We start from the raw sequence: 19463 nt of genomic DNA, 5'->3' as shown, positions 1-19463 counted from the left end.
GTCGTGGCATGATTGCGGAGTGCCAAGACCAAGAGAAGGGTGCCGAAGAATGGTCATTTGTGTGCGACATATGCACAAGGTTGAAGCCAAGCGTTTGTCGTGGCATGATTGCAGAATTCCAGGACCGAGTGGAATGCCTAGGAGGAGCCGTGTGTGTGCGGCGTGGGCATAAGAGTGACAACGGTCAGAGCATTGAGTCAATGCGTGCATAGAGTGTGGAAAATATGAAGCTGGTTGGTGACGCTTAGATGAGGATCGGTGGCGACCATATGAGGGACCCAAAAATGTAGGCATGATGGGTTGAGGACCCAGAAATATCGGCATGATGGGTTGAGGATCGAAAATGTCGGCATAGTGGGCAAATGTGGCGGAGAAAGTCAGTAGCAACTGGGTCCAATAGAAAATGTGGGTATAGTGGATAGTTATAGCCCACTACTTGCAGTTATACCCACGTTTAGCAGCTTGAGACGCAGCTAGATCGATGAAGAACGTGGGACTGAAGTAGTGGGTAGTTAAAGACCCACTACTGGCAGTTAGGACCCACGATTCAGCAGTAACTATCTGGCAGTTATTCTTGAGTTCGTTATTTTCTTAGGAAGATTGTTATTCTTTGGCTATAAATATAACTCTTAAGTTGCACAAGACGTTTAGGAGGGACTTTGGTAGATAAATATCGCCCAGCTAGTGAGTGTATATTTTGTGTGCAGTATTGTGCATTTGGAGCCCTTTATATTGTCTTGAGTGAGATTTAATACAAGTACAAATTTGGGCGCGGCCCGTAATTGTGTGTGTTCTCTTTCTTGCATACTTATTGATTATTGTGAGTTAGTTGGTTATTTTGTGCAAGAAATAAGCCTTGGGAGTTAGCTGATTGTTTTGGTGCGCGAAACAAGCCGTGCAAGGGGTGAAAAAGTTAAGAAATTTCGTTGCATTATTATCCCTTGTAACACTAAGCATCAAATATCCCTATTAGAGTCACCAGAAAACTATATACGATAGAAACTGCTCGGTTTGATAACTAGTTGTTTTTAAAACTTTTTGTTCTACTCTTATTTTTAATTTGTGAGGGGAATCAATTTTTACGTGATGAAACCGAAAAAGTAAAACGTGAAAGCTTTAGACTTTATAGACAACTCCTTAACTAACATTCTCGTCAAATCTATGTGAGATTGAGATTTTAAAGGTAAGTTGTCATAGGTCTTTTTTAAGTTTTGTTCGATTAAATACAACCATGCGACTAGAAATTCGCCACCTAGTTTATTTTAATTAGGAAAATAATTTAGTTGTATGCGCCACAATTAGAGATTATTTTATTGGTTCGGTGTTTGATTACGTGTGTGAAAGAGTTCAACGAGCTATGCCCCGTAGGTCTCTACTACATCAATATTGGTTCGGTTCTTGGTTACGCTTTATTTTTTTAGTTTTCCATTTTTTATTTTAACCTAAAGCTAAGGATGATTTGTCCACATTTCTATGAATCTTTTGTTTTTGTGCATAAAATATAAAACAATATATACAGTTAATAAAGTACAAGAAAATTAAAAGTATACAAAAATAAGTAAAAGTCCTACAAAAGAGAAGAAGTTAGGTAAAATATCACATAAATGCTCTCTTCAAACAAATATATGAGATCCCTTTAAAATGTATCAAAGTGTTAAAAATAATGAGAATGTGATGTTTAGAGTTTGCACAAACTCTTGAGAAATCTTTTTTTTTTTTTTTTGAATTTTATGTATTTTGTTTTTTTAGCAATTTGACTAAATATTTTGAAGATTATAAAAATTGATATTTGGATAAGAAGGGTTGGAATCATACCAACTTCTATAACATGAGGGAAAAACAAGAGTTTAACTTTCTTAGATTTTAGAGTTTTATGTTTGGTTTTGTTTGGGTATTATATTTTAAGTTTTGTTGTAACAATCAATCAAGAGATAAAGTCAAAACCGTGGTTAAAAGGAGCAAATGGTCAGAAAAATTATCGATGCAGGAGAAAAGGGCGACGCTTAGAGTAACCAAGTACTGAAAGAAGTGCCTAAGTGTCGGCAGAGGAGTGTTGCTGCAGTTCTTCGGTCGCTAGAGTTATTTTTGGGTCAGAAGCGTTGCTGGAAAATCGTCGGCTGCAGCATTTGACCTTCTTCTTGGCCGGACAACTCTAATTAAAATCCAAATAACACGACCAAGTAACTCAAAATAAGACGAAAATCAAAATATTTTTAAACACAAACATTGGTTAAACAATAATATAACATAAATATAAATATAAGACTTCACTTAAAAGATCACACAACACCAATCAAGATTAAGATTTAAAATCAAGAACATGCATATTTTCGATCACTTCAAGTTTTTTATTTTTTCTCTGGATTTACCTGCATTAAAATAAGTAGGTTATATATTATTTTTTAATAATTATTATTATTACTTGCTAAGGAAATTAGATTCTCTGGGAATTTAAAGTGGAGGACAGAACATTGAATTCCTATTTGGAATGGACCCTTTTGCTTATCTTCATCAACACCAGCTGTATATATATATAAATATATATATATATATATATATATATATATATATATATATATATATATATATATATATATATATATATATATATATATATATATATATATATATAACTTTTCTTACCAATAAAACTTAAAATATATAATAATGATCATTCTTTTCTATTTGAGTGTGCATCTTAGATATAAAATCATATATGGAAACGGGTATTTTGAACTTTATTCACATTGACGTGGTGCACGATTGAGGGATAAAAAATTTCTTTTTGAGCTTAATACAAACTATTCAAAATATTAATTTATAAATTTAATTATTCCTTTTTTAATCGAATATAATCTAGATAATAAAAAATGCTTCCACATCAAGACATTAATGTCTGTTGTGCTTGGGTACAATTGATCCCATTCCCATCTCAGATCTGTACAGCTATTCTGGGCTTGTTTTATAAAAGTTTATTTTGAAATAATTTGACTTTTTTTAAGAAAAAAACTTGTTTTGATATTTTTATTAATATTATTACAAGTGTTTAGACCCATTTTTGTGAAACTCTATGTGAATGAGGATGGCATATCTAATATAATTGTAATGGCACTCAAATCATTGAAATGAGTTCTGTAATTTATGTTATTTGAAATTACTTTTAAATAACTCATTATTTAATTTAATATAATTTTTAAAAAAAAAGTTGTTAGTATTAATTTTTTTTGTTTCCAAACTAACCTTAGCAAACTAATATTTACCATGACCAGCTCCTATTATTTTATATATGAAAATTGAATATGAGATCCCATAATAATAATAATTTTTTTGTCACTTGGCTAAGGGAGTTACTATTAAATTTATATATTTGTTATAAAAAAAATCATTTGTTAAACACTAAAATTAATTATTTTGTTAGAAAAATAATTAAAAATTATTTGTGTGTAACTTGATCTAAATATTTGTTAAAAAATTGTTTTTTTATCTTTTTTTTTATTTAAATCCTTTTTTTTAATCTATTTAGTTAATTTTTATATCAAATAAAAACAAAATTACTTTCATATTTTAGTTATAACAATTTTCAAAATTAACTGTGAATTGTGATAGTTATAAAATATTAATTTTCAAAAATATTCATCATACCAATAAAACTCTACATATATCGATTTAACTTTACTTAGATTTGTTTTATAAAATTCTAAACGATGAAATAATACATTTTTTATTTATTTTCTCCAAATAACACATTTTCTTACCTAAAACTATCAAATTTATTATCACACCTATCAAATTATCACTAAAAATATCAATTTAACTTTGATATATTTTATAACATTTTATAACATTTTAAAACATTAAATAACAAAAAAAATTAATTCTTTTACCCAAATAACTATTTTCTTACCTAAAATAAAATTTTAAATAACATTATAGTTATTAGATAACCTTGTATAAGAGAACATATAATTCTATAAGTTCTGAAAACAAGAATTATTGCATTGTTGAACTAACTAAATGCATATAAATTATTGCTAGATTGATTCAATTGTTAATGTTTTAAAAAAACAATAATCTAAAGAAAAAAGGATTTCCACAAACCAATCAAGAAGTAGAATCAAACTAACCTTGACCGTTAGTGGCTTCTAAGTACTAGCATTGGAGTCATAAGAAAGAGTTCTACATTAAGATTAAACAAGTTCACAAAGTCCTACAATAGGGTTGAGAATTCATAGATTTCTAAATCTAACCCACAAAATCAAATTCCCAAACTAGTTCAGACGGCCGAGGAGGAGCAAGAACAACAACTGTCGAGTTCTTTAACTATTTCATTTATCGACATTCTCTCATCTGGATTCTCTCTTGTGCAATTCAAAGCCATTTCCGCAATTCTTTCAGCCTCATTTTCCAAATACTTTCCACATAGATTACCATCAATCAATTCATGGAGCCTCTTTGAACATGCCCCAGGTTGAAGCTTTCCAGAAAGGATCTGAAACACTAGAATCCCAAAAGCATAGATATCGCTTTTCTCAGTGAATCTACCCGTGTTTGTGTATTCGGGAGCAAGATATCCCATTGCAGCCCTGGCCTTGAGAGATGAGTAGACCGCATCGTTGGTGAGAAGTTTATGTAAGCCCAAATCCGCGAGCAAAGGCTTTTTCGTATGGTGGTCTATCAAAATCTTCTCGGCTGATATGTTTTGATGAACTAGACTTGGTTTGTTTACAGAATTTGTATGGAGGTACTCAATTCCTGCGATGAAAAATGTCACATTGTATGTAGTTAGAGTACTATCTATTCATATTATCTATTGAAAACTGTTATTTTATCACCATTATCTAAACAATGACAAAATAAGAAGTTAGTGATACCTTTAGCGATCCCTCGAACAATGGCAACTCTGGCAGACCATTCAAGAACCCGAACATCGTCGGCTTTGAGATCGAGATATCTCAACAAAGACCCATTTTGTATGAAATCATAAATCAAGAAACACTCACCCCGACCTCGCGAACAACAAAAACCTCTAAACCGAACCAAATTGTCGTGCCTTAAAGATGTCATCAGGTTCAACCCGTTCGCAAACTCGGCTTCCTCCGATCTACAACTAGCTTTCGTGATGCTCTTAATAGCCACAACAGAACCGTCTCTCAAAACGCCCTTAAAAGTTGCAGAAAACTTCCCTTTACCCAACAAATTCTTCTCAGCAAAATACTGAGTTGCAGTTTCAATCTCCAGTAAATTAAACCGATATCTCTTCATAGCCTCTTGGGAGAAAACGTGTAAACTTAATCTCCCATCAGCCAATGGATCCCAACCGTTGGAATACTCTAGATTGATTAGAGGAGAACCATTTTTCCTCCTTTGGGTTGTTGTTTCCACCATTGTTGTATTCATCGTCTTCACTGAATTACTAAAATGATCAATCGAACTTCCTAACTTCTGTTTTCTCCGTCGGTAATGGGAAAAGAGGAAAAAGCCCATGACCGTCGAAACAATACTGACCAAGATAATTCCAACGGCGTAATAACCACGCCGGGATTTGGACGACTTTGAACAATATGTTTGGCTGCAGTTCAAGTTCACGTTGGCAGTTTCCGGAATATCCGTTTTGGGTTCGATTAGATTTGTATGATCTAAATCTCTACATGATCTTAGAGAAGGAAACCCAACTCCACATAACGCCAGATTGTTCTTGAATTGAAATCCTTGTAGTAATCTGTTTAAACCTGTAAAAAAGAACAGAGCAATTTCAAACCGAATTGTAAAACAAGAATGGATGAATTATTTTTGTTTGTTTGAGTTAATCCTTTTTGGGTTCTTACCAGGAGGTACATTGCCGGAGAGGGTATTGTTTCGAACATCAAAAACCTGAAGATTTGGAGCTTCCGCTAGTTTAGCTGGGATTGAACCGAATAGATGGTTGAAGCTTAAATCTAGCCTAATCAAGGTTTCCGAATCCCCCAAGCTAGCAGGAATTGCTCCCGTAAGTTGATTTGATTGCAGAGCAAGAACACTGAGTTTCTTGAGTGAACTCAACTCGGTGGGTATACTTCCACTGATTTGGTTATAGCAAAGCTGTAAAACTATACACCAAAGAAGAAATGGCTGTCAAAGATTCGATTTTAGAAAAAAAAGATTTGTTCATTTTCTCTAAAACTTGAGATTCTGTAGTTTCCGTGACGAAGATATCAGAGTACTTTTTACATAGAGATAGAAGAAAACGTCATTTTTACATGCAGTAGAAGAAAACGGACCTTGTAAGGCAGGCATATTTCCAAGTTCAGGAGGTATATGACCGGAAAAACTGTTGACATTGAGATATAGATCCACAAGTTCAGTCAGATTTGATAACTCCTTGGGTATTTCTCCAGTAAGAGAGTTGAAATGAAGGTATAGACCGGTCAAATGCTTCAAACCAGCTATTGCCGGCGACATTTTTCCGGTGAGACCCTTTCCCTGTAGGGAAATGTTGGCTACCTGACCCATATCATTGCATGCGACACCTTCGAATGAACCGTCGCATGGGTAGCCGGAAACCGTCCAAGATGTTAGGAATCGGTTATGTGGGTCAAGATTCAGTTTTAAATCCATAAGTGAGTTCAGCTCGCCATTTTTAGATGTAACTAAAGAAGGATACCCTGTTGAGATGACAATGAGGAGAGACAGGATAAACGCGGAGAAACCCATTTGCGAAACTCTATCTCTCTCTACTGGTTCTTCTTCTTCCTCTATAATTTTGTCTTAACAATGGGGGGGTGAGAGAGTACAAATATCGGCGACTGTGTAGAGAGTCCAAGAAAAAGAAGAAAATGTGTTGCTCTGTCGGACCCGATAACAAAAGACGCAAATGACAGAGGAGGTACGAAGCATGTGATGATGTGCGGCTGAGATCGTCTCACGATCTGATCATGTTTGGAAACCAACTATGTCGTGGAGAGATCGAGGGTGTAGCTTTTTATTAATATTGAAATAGATGTGTTCGGTTTCATGAGATCTCTACATATAAAAAATTACATTTAAATATTATGTTTGTCAGATGAAATTCAAACTTTGGACGTGATATTATTGTTTGTAATCTTTATTAAGTTGATATATGTGTAGAATTTAATATGTGAGTTTCGAAATTAGAGCTTATTTAGGGTATCATTAAAATAAAACTCAATTTATTTAAAAAAAAAAAATAGTGATGTTTGATTAGAGCTCGTTTGATGAACTGGTTTTTTGGGTTTTTCCAGGATTTTATCCTAAAACCCAAACATCCTTTCATCCATCATTTCAACTATCTAATCAATCATTTTATATATATAAATACCAAAATTACCCTTTATTTAATTATATAAAATTAATTTATATTTAAAACTAAAGGATATTTTTGACTTTTTAACTTTAAAAACTAGTTTTTTTTAAATTTCATCAAACAAGGTTTTTTAGGACAAAACCCAGAAAAAACCCTAATAACCAAAGATCAAACAAGCCCTTAGAGTTATTTAAAAAAATAATCTAGCATGCTATAATCTTTTATTAAAGTTATTTTCTTATAAATTATATAGACTAGAGCAAATAATTATGAGTTAGGGTTGTTCCGATTCAGTTTTTTAAATTATATGAATTATTTAAAAAGTAATAATTGAGGATGATTTCAAGAAAGTAGAGATTTTTTTGATAAAAAAAAAATTAAAGTATTATTAGATAATAATAAAATATAATATAATAATTTAAAATAAATAATATTTTAATATTTTGTATAATTAATTGAATAAATTGAATAATAAAATTATGTTTGATTAGTTTGAATTATTTAATAAGAATAAGTTTATTGGGATAGAAATTTTATAAATAAATCCTGAATTATTTGAAAAATATTAATAGGTGATGATTAAAAATAAATTCATTTGAGAAGTTAAATTTTTTTTTTTTAAATACAAACTAAATCTAGAACAAGCTCTTAGTTTAATTAGTTGATTTGTAGTTTCCTCTCTCCTATTTAGTGTAAATCATTTAGTTATTCTATTTATTTTTGTGGTTTATTCTTTATTTATTAATCTTTTAGTGTTTGTATGAAAAAATATCTTAGATATGATTGATTAAGTTTATTAATAACAATTTATTAGTTTAAGCAATGGTTGAACATTTAAGTACATTATAACACTATTATGAATCACTCTGGTCAAATAAATTATTTTAGGAGTTCTAAGGGTTTAAATGTTATACCAACCTAATTGAAACCAAAATATATTTGATTTAATATATTAAAAAGTACACTGTTGTAACTTATCTTCTCATCATAATTATAATTAATTCGGGTTTAAATATTCACTAGGAATATTATAATATATATATATATATAATTAAAAATAATATAAAAACTATTATTGGTTGACATATAGAGTCTATTTAAATAATATATCAACTTAATTTTAAGATTTTTATTTAATAATTTTTTTTGAAATTATTATTATATTAATATTTTTACTTTATTTTGTTTAATTAATTGTTTAAAAATTAATTTAAATCAAATTAAACAATAATTATTGAATATATATATATATATATTATGAATAAATTTTAATTTATTCAAAAAATATATATATCAAACTTAAGATCAACCCTTATTCAAGCTATAGCTTATTTGGGAACCTTTACTTATTCATTTAGGATAAATTGAATCAAACAAATACAACAAAAATATTTATTTTTATAAGAAAATATAGTTAACCTTTAGCATCAATTATTTAACTACATTTTCTAAATTATTCTACAAATTTTGGTAGGATCACAATTTTAATTCACATAGATTAGACCCTTGTAGTTTTAAATGAATTGAACAAGATGATTTTTTTTATTATTTATAATGATAGGTTTGATAGTTTGTTATATATATATATATATATATATATATATATATATATATATATATATATATATATATATATATATATATATATATATATATATATATATATTTAAAATCTTGTTTTCTAGAAATAACAAAATTTTTATTTAATGTAACTAGTTGTTTAGTTTGATTAGTTGATCAAAATATTAAAAAAAATAAACTAGGAAGAATTTTGTTTTGCCATTCTAGTTAATTTGACTAAAATTGATCTTGATAAGAGTTTCTCGGGATAAATTTTGTTTAAATTATTTAAAAAATGTTGATGTTCCGATATATTTTAAAAAAAAAACTTCAAATGTATTAATATAAAATAATAAAATTATTTTTTTTTAATATATTAAGTGATTTGATTGATGAGAAAATGAATGAAAATATTTTTTTATTATGTTTAAATTTAAAAAATAAAATTGAATATTGCATTAAAATGAAAGTGTTTTTAAGTGAATTTTATGTGAAATCTTTAGTTGTGTTTTATTACATAAACACTTTCTATAGACATAATATATTGATGGGTTTAAGTTTTTATATTTTAGCTCAAAATTTATTTATTTGAAATAAATTTAATTAAATTACATCAAACAAGTCATAAAATATAAAAAAAAATATGACATTTATATTTTTTTACTATTATATATTATATAAATTTATTTTATTTTATTATATTATTATAATTATAAATTATTTTAATTAAAATTGTTTTAGTATAGATAAAATATCATGAATCATTGTTGTCATGTGAGTCTTTGTGAATATTTCTCAACCTTAATCATTTTTCTTTATAAAATAGATGCTAATCAATTATAATTATTTCATCTATATATTTTACAACTTAAATTTTAACTAGTCATTAAAATATGGGCATGATAGTAAAATAAGTTCTTAAAATATAATAAGATAGTAAGATTAATCTTGACACTATTTATCTCATTGTTATCTTTTATTTTAAAATAAAATATTCAATCAGAAGATTTAAATTATGAGAAGATAATCATAATTATTATATTCTAACTTATTTTTTAAATAATACTTAAGATGCAATTAATAAATTTGTTATTAAGTTATTTAAATCTTAGAAAATTAAAGACTAAAAAATATAATAAATTTTACTTGTATTTCTAATTTTAATTTACATCAAACTCAACTAAACACATGTTCTTAATTATATACTTTTTTTTTAAAATAAAACCAAGAAAGAAAGCAAACAATTAAATAATTTTAAATTACTTTCAAATATGATTTTTTTGTGCATTTTTTTTTTGTTTTTAGTTATAAAAGAAGTATATACAATTGAATTTTAATAATAATAACTCGTACTAATTGAAAATTTATAATAAAATTTATTTATATAAATTTATGTATTTTTACATCAAGAAATGTATACACATCACCATTAGTATTTATAAATTGACATTAGTGATAATGTGCAAGGAAAATGGATACTAATGATTTTATGAGTTACTATTTTAATCATTAAAAATAATAACCCTATTCTAAAGCAAGCATCCAGCCCCCCTTTCATGTAGGGAGTAGGGTATTGATATAAAGTAATAAATACTTAGACGGCAAGCCAAAAAGAAGGGTTGAGATCGAATTCAACTTTTAGAATAGGATGTTAGTTGGTGTTGAATTTGATTTTCAATTAAAATATATATTTAAAATTTAATTAATTATATTATATTAATTAAATTTAATATTTATAACTGACTTTATATGAAACATATATTGATTCGGACATAAGATAGTAAATTAGGTACTTATTTATTCCTTTGATAACATTTTTAAACTTTATACATATGAATGAAACAATCTAACATAATATATATATTTTTTTCAATTATATAAAAAAAGATTAATTTAATATCATGAATTAATTATAACTCATTTATATAAAATTGTAATACTATTTTATTAGTAATTACAATATTATATGTATATATATTATCTTTTTCTTACTTTTAACTTTTTTTAGGAAGAAAAATATGTTTAATATATCTTAATTTAAAAGTGTATAAGAATTTATTTAACTTTATATATTTATTTTTTCCAAAATGTAAAATTGAATAATTAGGTATAATAATAAATAAAATTTGGTACAACGAGTCACGCAAACATATTTAACCATGCGCAGAACTTGCTGCATAATGGACTTGAACTCCGGACCTCAGAAAGACTGAGAATATTCACATTTTATTGTCACTAAGCTATAAGAGGGAATAATTATATTAAAAATAATTTAGACTTAATTAGGGTTATTGCGGTATTGCGTGTATTTTGTCTATCATATTATTTTAATAATTAATTATTTTAAAATAATTTTGTTTGGGGTTAACAAATGAATAATTTGAGTAATATAATCCAAATATTATTATTATTTAATATTTTAAAATATTATAAAAATACTAGTAATTTGATATTTTAACTGATGATATATTTAATAGTAAGCTATTTGAAAATAATTTCAAATAATTCAGCTTAGGCCTTGTTTGAACTTGAGTTATTTAAAATTCTAAATAATTAGTTATTTAATTAATAATTTTTAAGTAACTATCAATCGTATCATTGAAATGTTTTTATTTAAAAACTTTTTATTAATTATAATTACACACTAATATTTTTTAATTAAAATAACATAAAATTAATTTCTATATAATCTACTTATTATTTAAAATTAAACACTTCATTATTCAAATAACTCATATTAAACAATACTTCAATAAATCAACTTATCATCATCAATCATCACTTACACAACTTTATTATTTAAATTATCAACCAAGAATTGCATTACTTTAATTTTATTATTTAATATACTATAACAAAAGTTTCTAATAGAATTTCATTAAGCAATTAAAACATCGATCCATAAATAAAAAAACTCATGTTATATGAATAGTCTTTTTTTTAATTAATAAAAATATATAGTCTATCAAGTGAGGTATCTTACTAGTATATATGACGTCACTTTAATTTAAAACATTCTTAATAAGATGACTTTATATTACATATCTAAAAGTTGAATTTAGAAAACAAACTTTGCTATATATATGCCAATTTTAAACCTAATTTTGTATATGAATTGAAAGAAACAAACATAATTTTTTAATATTTTTTATATGAATTTATACATAACAACTAAGTGTTTCTAAATAAGGTGATAATGATCAACATGATTTGCTTCCCTAAAAGTATAACAACCCTTAAACCCACACTTTCTATTCATAATACTCTTAATATCACATCAAAGCATTGTAATTATTTTATTTTTTAATTTCTTGGAGACATAATCAATCAACAAGTGCCTCAACAACATCATCCCAATATGAGCTTGTTTGAGGAAAATTTTGTTGTATTATTATAAATGTGTCAACAAGAGTAAGCCCAAATTAGCTAATTCATTGTGGTTTGGGAATGGTGCAACTTGGCTCCCCTTGAGTAATTGATAAGGGTTAGTACATGGTTAATTCCAATATATTTTATTTGATTCATTTTAAAATTAAATTACATTTATTCCATTCGTAATTTAAATAAATATATTGATTTATACGAATTAGATTTAATTAGATATATATTGTTTGAATAATTCTTTTAATATTTTTTTATCTCATTCTTGATTAGGTTTATTTATTTTACTTTTTTTTGGTTTTTTTTAATTAGTATTTAACTTGTTCATTTTTTTTAATAAAACTACTTAACTCAAAAAGAAAAAGTTATTGTTAAATTTAAAATAATAATACATTTATGATAATTATACTTTTTTTATAATTTTTTTTTGTAATCCACTAAGATAACACATCTAGAACAAATTAAATTAAAATGGGTTAAGTGAATTTTATTCAATATCTCGTTCTTTTAATATTGTTTTACTCATGAATGAATTATGATATTGCACTTCTATTTGCGTTATCTTCTAGTGGATTATTTGACTGGAGAGAGTAATCGTACAATCTCTAGTAACGTTAGTTAGCCGATGTAGCTCATTCACAATGTCCACTTTGAATATCTAAAACACGGTAACACCTTGATTCTTTTGTTGTTAAATTTACTTGTTTTTTTAACTTCCTCTCCAAAGTTTTTCTTCATTCTATATCATGTTTTCTTGCAATTTTTTTCTTCATTATATATATATATATATATATATATTGGGAATTTAAAATTTGGCCACTGAGTTAATCACATAACCCGCAAATACACTTAATTATTTAATCAAGCGCATAATTTGTCGTTTAAGAGCTCAAACTCACCTCAAAGAGGCTAGAGATATCCTACTCTTGTTGTTATTAGGCTAGAAGAGAAGATATATATAAATATATTTTATATAGTTTGGTATGGGTATTTTTGTCTATTTTCCATTTTTTTCCTTAAATTGTCCACAAGACTAGACTAACCTTTTCAATAATTTAGATTTTAAGGATCTATAAAAAAAAAAAACTATAAAAGAATAATATTGTATATTTTAGTTATAAATTATTTTACTAAGAGTAAATTGAAATAGCTCTTTTATTAAACATGACCTAATGTTCAGCAAACATAATTGTATAGATTAGAAAATAGCTTTGGCTTGATAAATAATTGAATCAAGATAACAAATCTGTCAATTAAAAGATATTTTAGTCAACTTTAAAGTTCTAACAATCAAAGATTCAGATTTACATCAATTTTTAGAATTCCTAAAAATCTACAACAAACCTAATGGTTGTTGGTTATTTTTTATTTTTTTTATATATAATTAAATATTATTTCATTTACTCTCTTATCTCATTAATTAATCACTTAATTTATTAATTAAAATAAATTTTATTTTTTTAATATAATTATATATTAATACCTTTTAAATATTCTTATAAAAAAAACCATTCACTTAAAATCACTATCAATCAAGATTTTTATTAAATATTTTTTTTCAAATTATCCCTAATGGAAACAAAGTCTAATATTGAAATTGATTTTTTTTTTATTAGTATGATTTTTTTTTAGAAGGGATAATACATATTTCATTAATCTAAATTAAATTAAAAAACTGATCATTAAGCATATATAAATATTAATAAAATAAAATAAAATAAAAAATAAGATTACATAAAAATGAACAACTTTAATATATATTGTTATAAATTGACTACTGAAACAAAAGTAAAATAATAAAACATCATTTAAGTGGAAAAAAAACAGAAAGGGAAAAACCCTACAAAAATGAAAACTTTCATCATAGGTAAAAAAAAGTAAATGAAGAGAGAACAAGATGAACAAGATATCACTTAGAAAATTGAATCATGCAGAATGTCAAATAATATTTTTTATTGATCAAACATTTTTGTGTTATCAAAACTCTATACATAACCAAATTTAATGGAAGTTATATATTCTTGTATAATCATATGATAAATCTAAAAGAATATTATTTTTCTTATATATTTATCTTAATGTGTTTTATCATTAATTATAATTTTAATTAGAGTTATTTTAAAATAAACTTCTTTTAATTTGATTTATTAATAATTCTTCAATTATTGTAATTCATTGGGCCATGACAAATATTGTAGGTAAAGTTGTATATATATAAGTCTTACCCAAATGAAGAAGCAATTAATTATATTCCCATTATGTTTTATGAGCTCATCTAACTTGACCTAAATTATTATAAAATAAATCCTTAAACAACTAAATAAATTTCCAAGACTAGTTTGATTAGCAAATGAATTTTTAATATTGAATTTAATCAAACAAATATGATATTTTATTTTCTTAGTTCAAGTAAATTTTTTTATATAAAATTATAGATTAGCATATAAATTGAAAACATAAACTAAATTTTATATAGTGATACCAATAAAAATTAAAATAAATTAAATCAAACTAACCCTAAATACTATCAAGGATCTGTGAAGCTGTGGGTATGTGGGTGTGTGAATAGTAATTTGTGGAAGACTGACCATGACAGACAGACTCTGACTGTACTACAAAACCACATTGATAGTACTACAAAATCACAGTGGTATCATTCCATAACCATATTCAATTTCAAATAAAAATAAAAAATTCATTCAAATATATATGTTTTTTAAAGTTAACATTCCTTATAGCAAGAGTAATAATAGAATTCATTTTGACAACAATGTAATGACTATGCATCACATATGACAAACTCTTTTACTGACCTTAATTAAATGTGATTTATCTCAAGAACAACTTTCCTTATTAAATAATTCATTGATTGACTAATTTTTCTTCTTAGTTTTGATTTGTGTAATTTTTGTTTTGGCCAATTTGATTTTTCAATTCTGATTTCTTTTGTTTTTGTCAATATGTTGTTTTCTCACCATACTTATAACAATTAATGATGGTTTATAAAAATTAAATTTAAAAATTTTAAAAATTGTAATGAAACATCTTCTAAGAAAAAGAAGAACATGGCTCTTGTAAGTTGAAAGATTTTGAAAGAAAAAGTACATATTATCTTGATTGGTGAGATTAAAAGGTAAAGCTTAATGTCTTGTGTAAGCTGGCACAGTAAGAAAAAACAGTATATATCGTGCTTTGTAAAAAAAAAAAAAAGCACATATACCTATGCACTTTTTAGTGACATAGAGATTATTATATAACTAATTATTATTTCAATTATAATTTTATCCTTTAACTATTATTTCGATTTAGATTCTATCTTTAAACTCAGTTATTGACATGCCAAATTTGTACAGATACTTTATTTTGTCATCCAAATATTTTAGGACATTTTTCAAACTTATTTTACAAAAATACATTTGTATTAAATTTTAACTGTTTAACTTAATAAAAATGTTATATTAAACATCTCACCTTATTTTTTCTTTCCACAACACTTTTCATCTTGATGACCTGATTATTTTCATTTTGTAGTTTGAAGTTAATTTTTTGTAATAAATAACCAACATAATTAAAAAAAACCAGTTATTTAATATTACAACTATATATTGTGTGTGCAAGTTTTTTTAAAACAAACTTAATATTATTATCATTATTATAATTATAATAATGTGATATTATTATGATTATTATATTGTCTGACAATTTGTTGTCTTTTTAGGCATGCACACAGATCATAGAATGACACAGTCCCAAATTCTATATAATAATTTAAGGGTTTAGGACAATCACATGAAAACAAAGGATGAATATATTAAAATATATTAAAATAATTTAGCTTTTGCAGAGATTTTGTTTTATATCGATACAGTAGGTTTAATTTAATTAATTATGTTTTGATTAATTAACATACATATTCATTAATAATAAGAATTAACTTGGGAACATACACAGTCTAATTTGCGCCTAATAAACCCAAACCAAGTTACTATATATACAACTTCATAAATATATTGAGTTCTCACATAAATACTCTTTTAATCCCGCAAAAAATAAGAGTGGAACAAGGGATAATAATGTGTTGATTATAGTTATTGATTGGGTTAATTTTGTCAATTAAAATTTTATTTTTGTGCATTTAGTATATATTTTCTTGAAGCCCCACTTATTCCTTCATTAGATATGGTTAATCATATGGATTAAAGTCAATTTCTTTATTTGATACATCTTAGAGTTTCATTTTAGTTGGAGCCATTTAATTTTTAAGAACTAATATATTATTATATATAATTAATTTGATTTGAGATTCCAATATTGTAGTTATCATTGTAGATGACTTTATCTTTGAAAGAGGTCAATTTGTTCATCACAATATTATCTTGTAGGTTTTTAAATTTGTGACTTTGCACATTTCCTTTTAAATATGTTTTGTTTTTACATTGAATCAAGGTTAAATCGTAAACTAAACAATTACAGATTAAATCTTGTCATCATTTCTATAAATTAATTGAAATACAATAAGAATGAAAATTATATAAAAAAAAGAAAGGAAAATACCACAAATCTCAATATCAAATCAGTTGATATATATCAATAAGAAACCCAACTGGCTTGTTGGCACATGAATGATTAGACATTCTCTCAATATATTTAAATTTGAGATTATTTAGACATCAACATGTGATTTACTTATTTTTCAACCTTATTTCAGTTTAAATAATCCTAGAGATTCATTAAGTTGATAAAATTTGTAAGTTTCATAGCTAGCTGTAAAATAAACTTCTATAAATAACTAAAATACAAGTGTTTTGGCTGGTTTTCATAAGTCTTGAGAATATGAAAAAACAGCTTTAAGAAGGTCTTGCTACTAGCTAGTGGTTTCCTACCTCCACTTTGCCCGCTGAAAGTATTTACTAAGTTTTTAAGAATGTGAAATTCTTAAATAATTCCAACAAAGTTTATTTTATTTATTTTGCGTTTCCTTGATCAATTTATAAACAATTATAATCTTCTGTAACCGTAAATAACTTTGATTAGAGTTATTACTATGATTTATAGACGATAATCACAAACGTAATAAATAAAATTTAAATTAGGTTAATGAATGTTTTTAAATGTTTATTTGCACTTTTTCAAAATACCATATTAACATTAGAATTCCCAAACAATTCTCGTTTCCCACTTTCACCAATGACGTAAAAATGATTTGGATGATTCAAATTATTTATATAAATGTTTTTCTATAATATATATTGTGAATTCATAGGTTATAATATAATTGAAAAACAGGCATAAATATACAATTTAGTTATTTTAATCAATCTTATCCTAAAATTATTGATTTGTAACTTGCAAGTACGGATTCTAATTCAGGTAACATCAATAGAAGTTACTGACAATTATTTGTTGTTACACAGCACAACACATTAAGACATTTTTATTTAGTTAATAACCAAATGCCATTAAATCAAATTACATTTTTAGCTACGTATAAAAAGATTTATTCGGGGGCGTATGAAAGCGTAATAATTCACATCGTTTTGGCCATAAAATATTTTAGCGACTTTAAAGTATATTTGATTTTATAATTATTTTTTCCTAACTTTTGTCCTGTTATTTTAATTTTATTTTATCATTTTTTAATCATTTTTAGCTTGTTTTTTAGCCTTATTTTTAGTTTTTAGTTTTAGCATTTTTTAAATAACAATAGATTAGAAAAATATTTTGATTTAATTCTAAAAATATGAAAACAATGAAAAATATTTATAATTCATATAGTATGTAGATAAATTTAAGAAATAATTTCTTAACAAATATATTGTTTTAAATAACTACATACCTAACCAATTTTACATTCTAAACTCATCTAATCACCCTTAATTACAATTACAAAAGCTTCATCTCTTCACTTGTCCAATATGTGAGATCGCTCTAGAATTTTAACTCATGCATTCATTCTATATATAATGTCCATTTGTTAGATGTTTCTACTTCTCAACTCCTTGGTCTATACATGAATTGGTTTCATATATTGCATAGGAATAGTGTTACAAACTCCTTATGGAAGATTTTATGCTTTTTTTTTATCATTATTTGGACAATATGGACTATTAGGAATAACCTAGTTCATAATAACACTCTGTTCGAATGTGATACCAGTTGTCAATGAAACTTTATTTAAATGGAGAGAGCTCAATAATTCTGAAAAAAATCCAAAACATTTGGAGGATGTCAAATGTTACAACTACATTAAACAACTATTTTTTTTACATAATTAGCTTGTTTTGTTTTTCCAACCAGATCCGCAAATAATTTGGGATTTGTTGCTTTATTGTTTGTAATTATTTTTGAAACATGAGTTTTCTCTATAACTATTCAGAATGAACTTTTTGTCACTATTTAACTTCATTAAGGTTTACCTAGTTGGGAATGACATTTGTTGTCATTTTCTATTGCAGAAAATGATAATACAATTGTACACCTAATTAATTTATTACAATTTCTTTATGAAGATTCCATACATATATGTGTATCTTTGCATGTGAAGTACCTACACAAAAGCACTTACATAGGGTATGGCATGGGATGAGAAATGGGATACAAAAGCTCAATGAGTGTTGTCCCTTTCTTTCTTTCATTTCAGAAAACAAAGTCCAAAGCTTTTCCTAAGCTTTTACAGAAAGACAAAGCATCAATTACCTTTTTTCAAATTCCCTCTCAATGTTCTTATTTTTATTATTAATATTATTTTCTACTTTTCAAATTTCAACTGCATTCCAAAATTCAACTTATGAGGCTATACATTACAAACACTTTAATTTACAAAGTCAAAATTTGTATGAAAATAGTCTTGAATCTTAAATGATTAATTCACAAACTTGTTGCAATGAGACTTGCACTCCTGAGATATAGCTAAACAAAACTTCTGAGGAACTAGGTTCATACATTTAAGTTTAATATTAATAATTAGAGGATTATTTTACTTTCAATAATGTTGTAATATATATAAGAATAAATAAATAAATAGAAACAACCAATCAAAGCTCTCCACAAAAATATGAACTAACAAAATGATTTGAATACTTTCAAAATTAAAAGAAATAGCCAAAAACTTCCAGTATCCCCTTATAGACATAAAGTCAGGACCGACCTAAGATAAGCCCAACAAGCCCAAAAACTAGAGCAGTTCATCCTCCATGACAACTTATTTAATAAAAATATTAGG

At 25.9% G+C, this 19463-nt stretch overlaps 1 protein-coding gene across 1 annotated transcript; it reads right to left on the bottom strand.

Annotated features, from left to right (window-relative positions):
• Window positions 1-4026: 4026 nt before the first annotated feature.
• LOC124936861 (somatic embryogenesis receptor kinase 4) lies at window positions 4027-6798 on the bottom strand. The gene is made up of 4 exons (XM_047477388.1): window positions 6258-6798; window positions 5826-6086; window positions 4872-5729; window positions 4027-4752 (listed from the first exon to the last, which is right to left on the bottom strand). The coding sequence occupies exons 1-4, from the start codon at window positions 6688-6690 to the stop codon at window positions 4274-4276; spliced, it is 2031 nt and encodes a 676-aa protein (XP_047333344.1). The 5' UTR covers window positions 6691-6798; the 3' UTR covers window positions 4027-4273.
• Window positions 6799-19463: the final 12665 nt, after the last annotated feature.

Source organism: Impatiens glandulifera, chromosome 4 (genome assembly GCF_907164915.1).
Source record: "Impatiens glandulifera chromosome 4, dImpGla2.1, whole genome shotgun sequence".
Lineage (NCBI taxonomy): Eukaryota > Viridiplantae > Streptophyta > Magnoliopsida > Ericales > Balsaminaceae > Impatiens > Impatiens glandulifera.
This window is presented reverse-complemented; position numbering and strand designations above follow the sequence as displayed.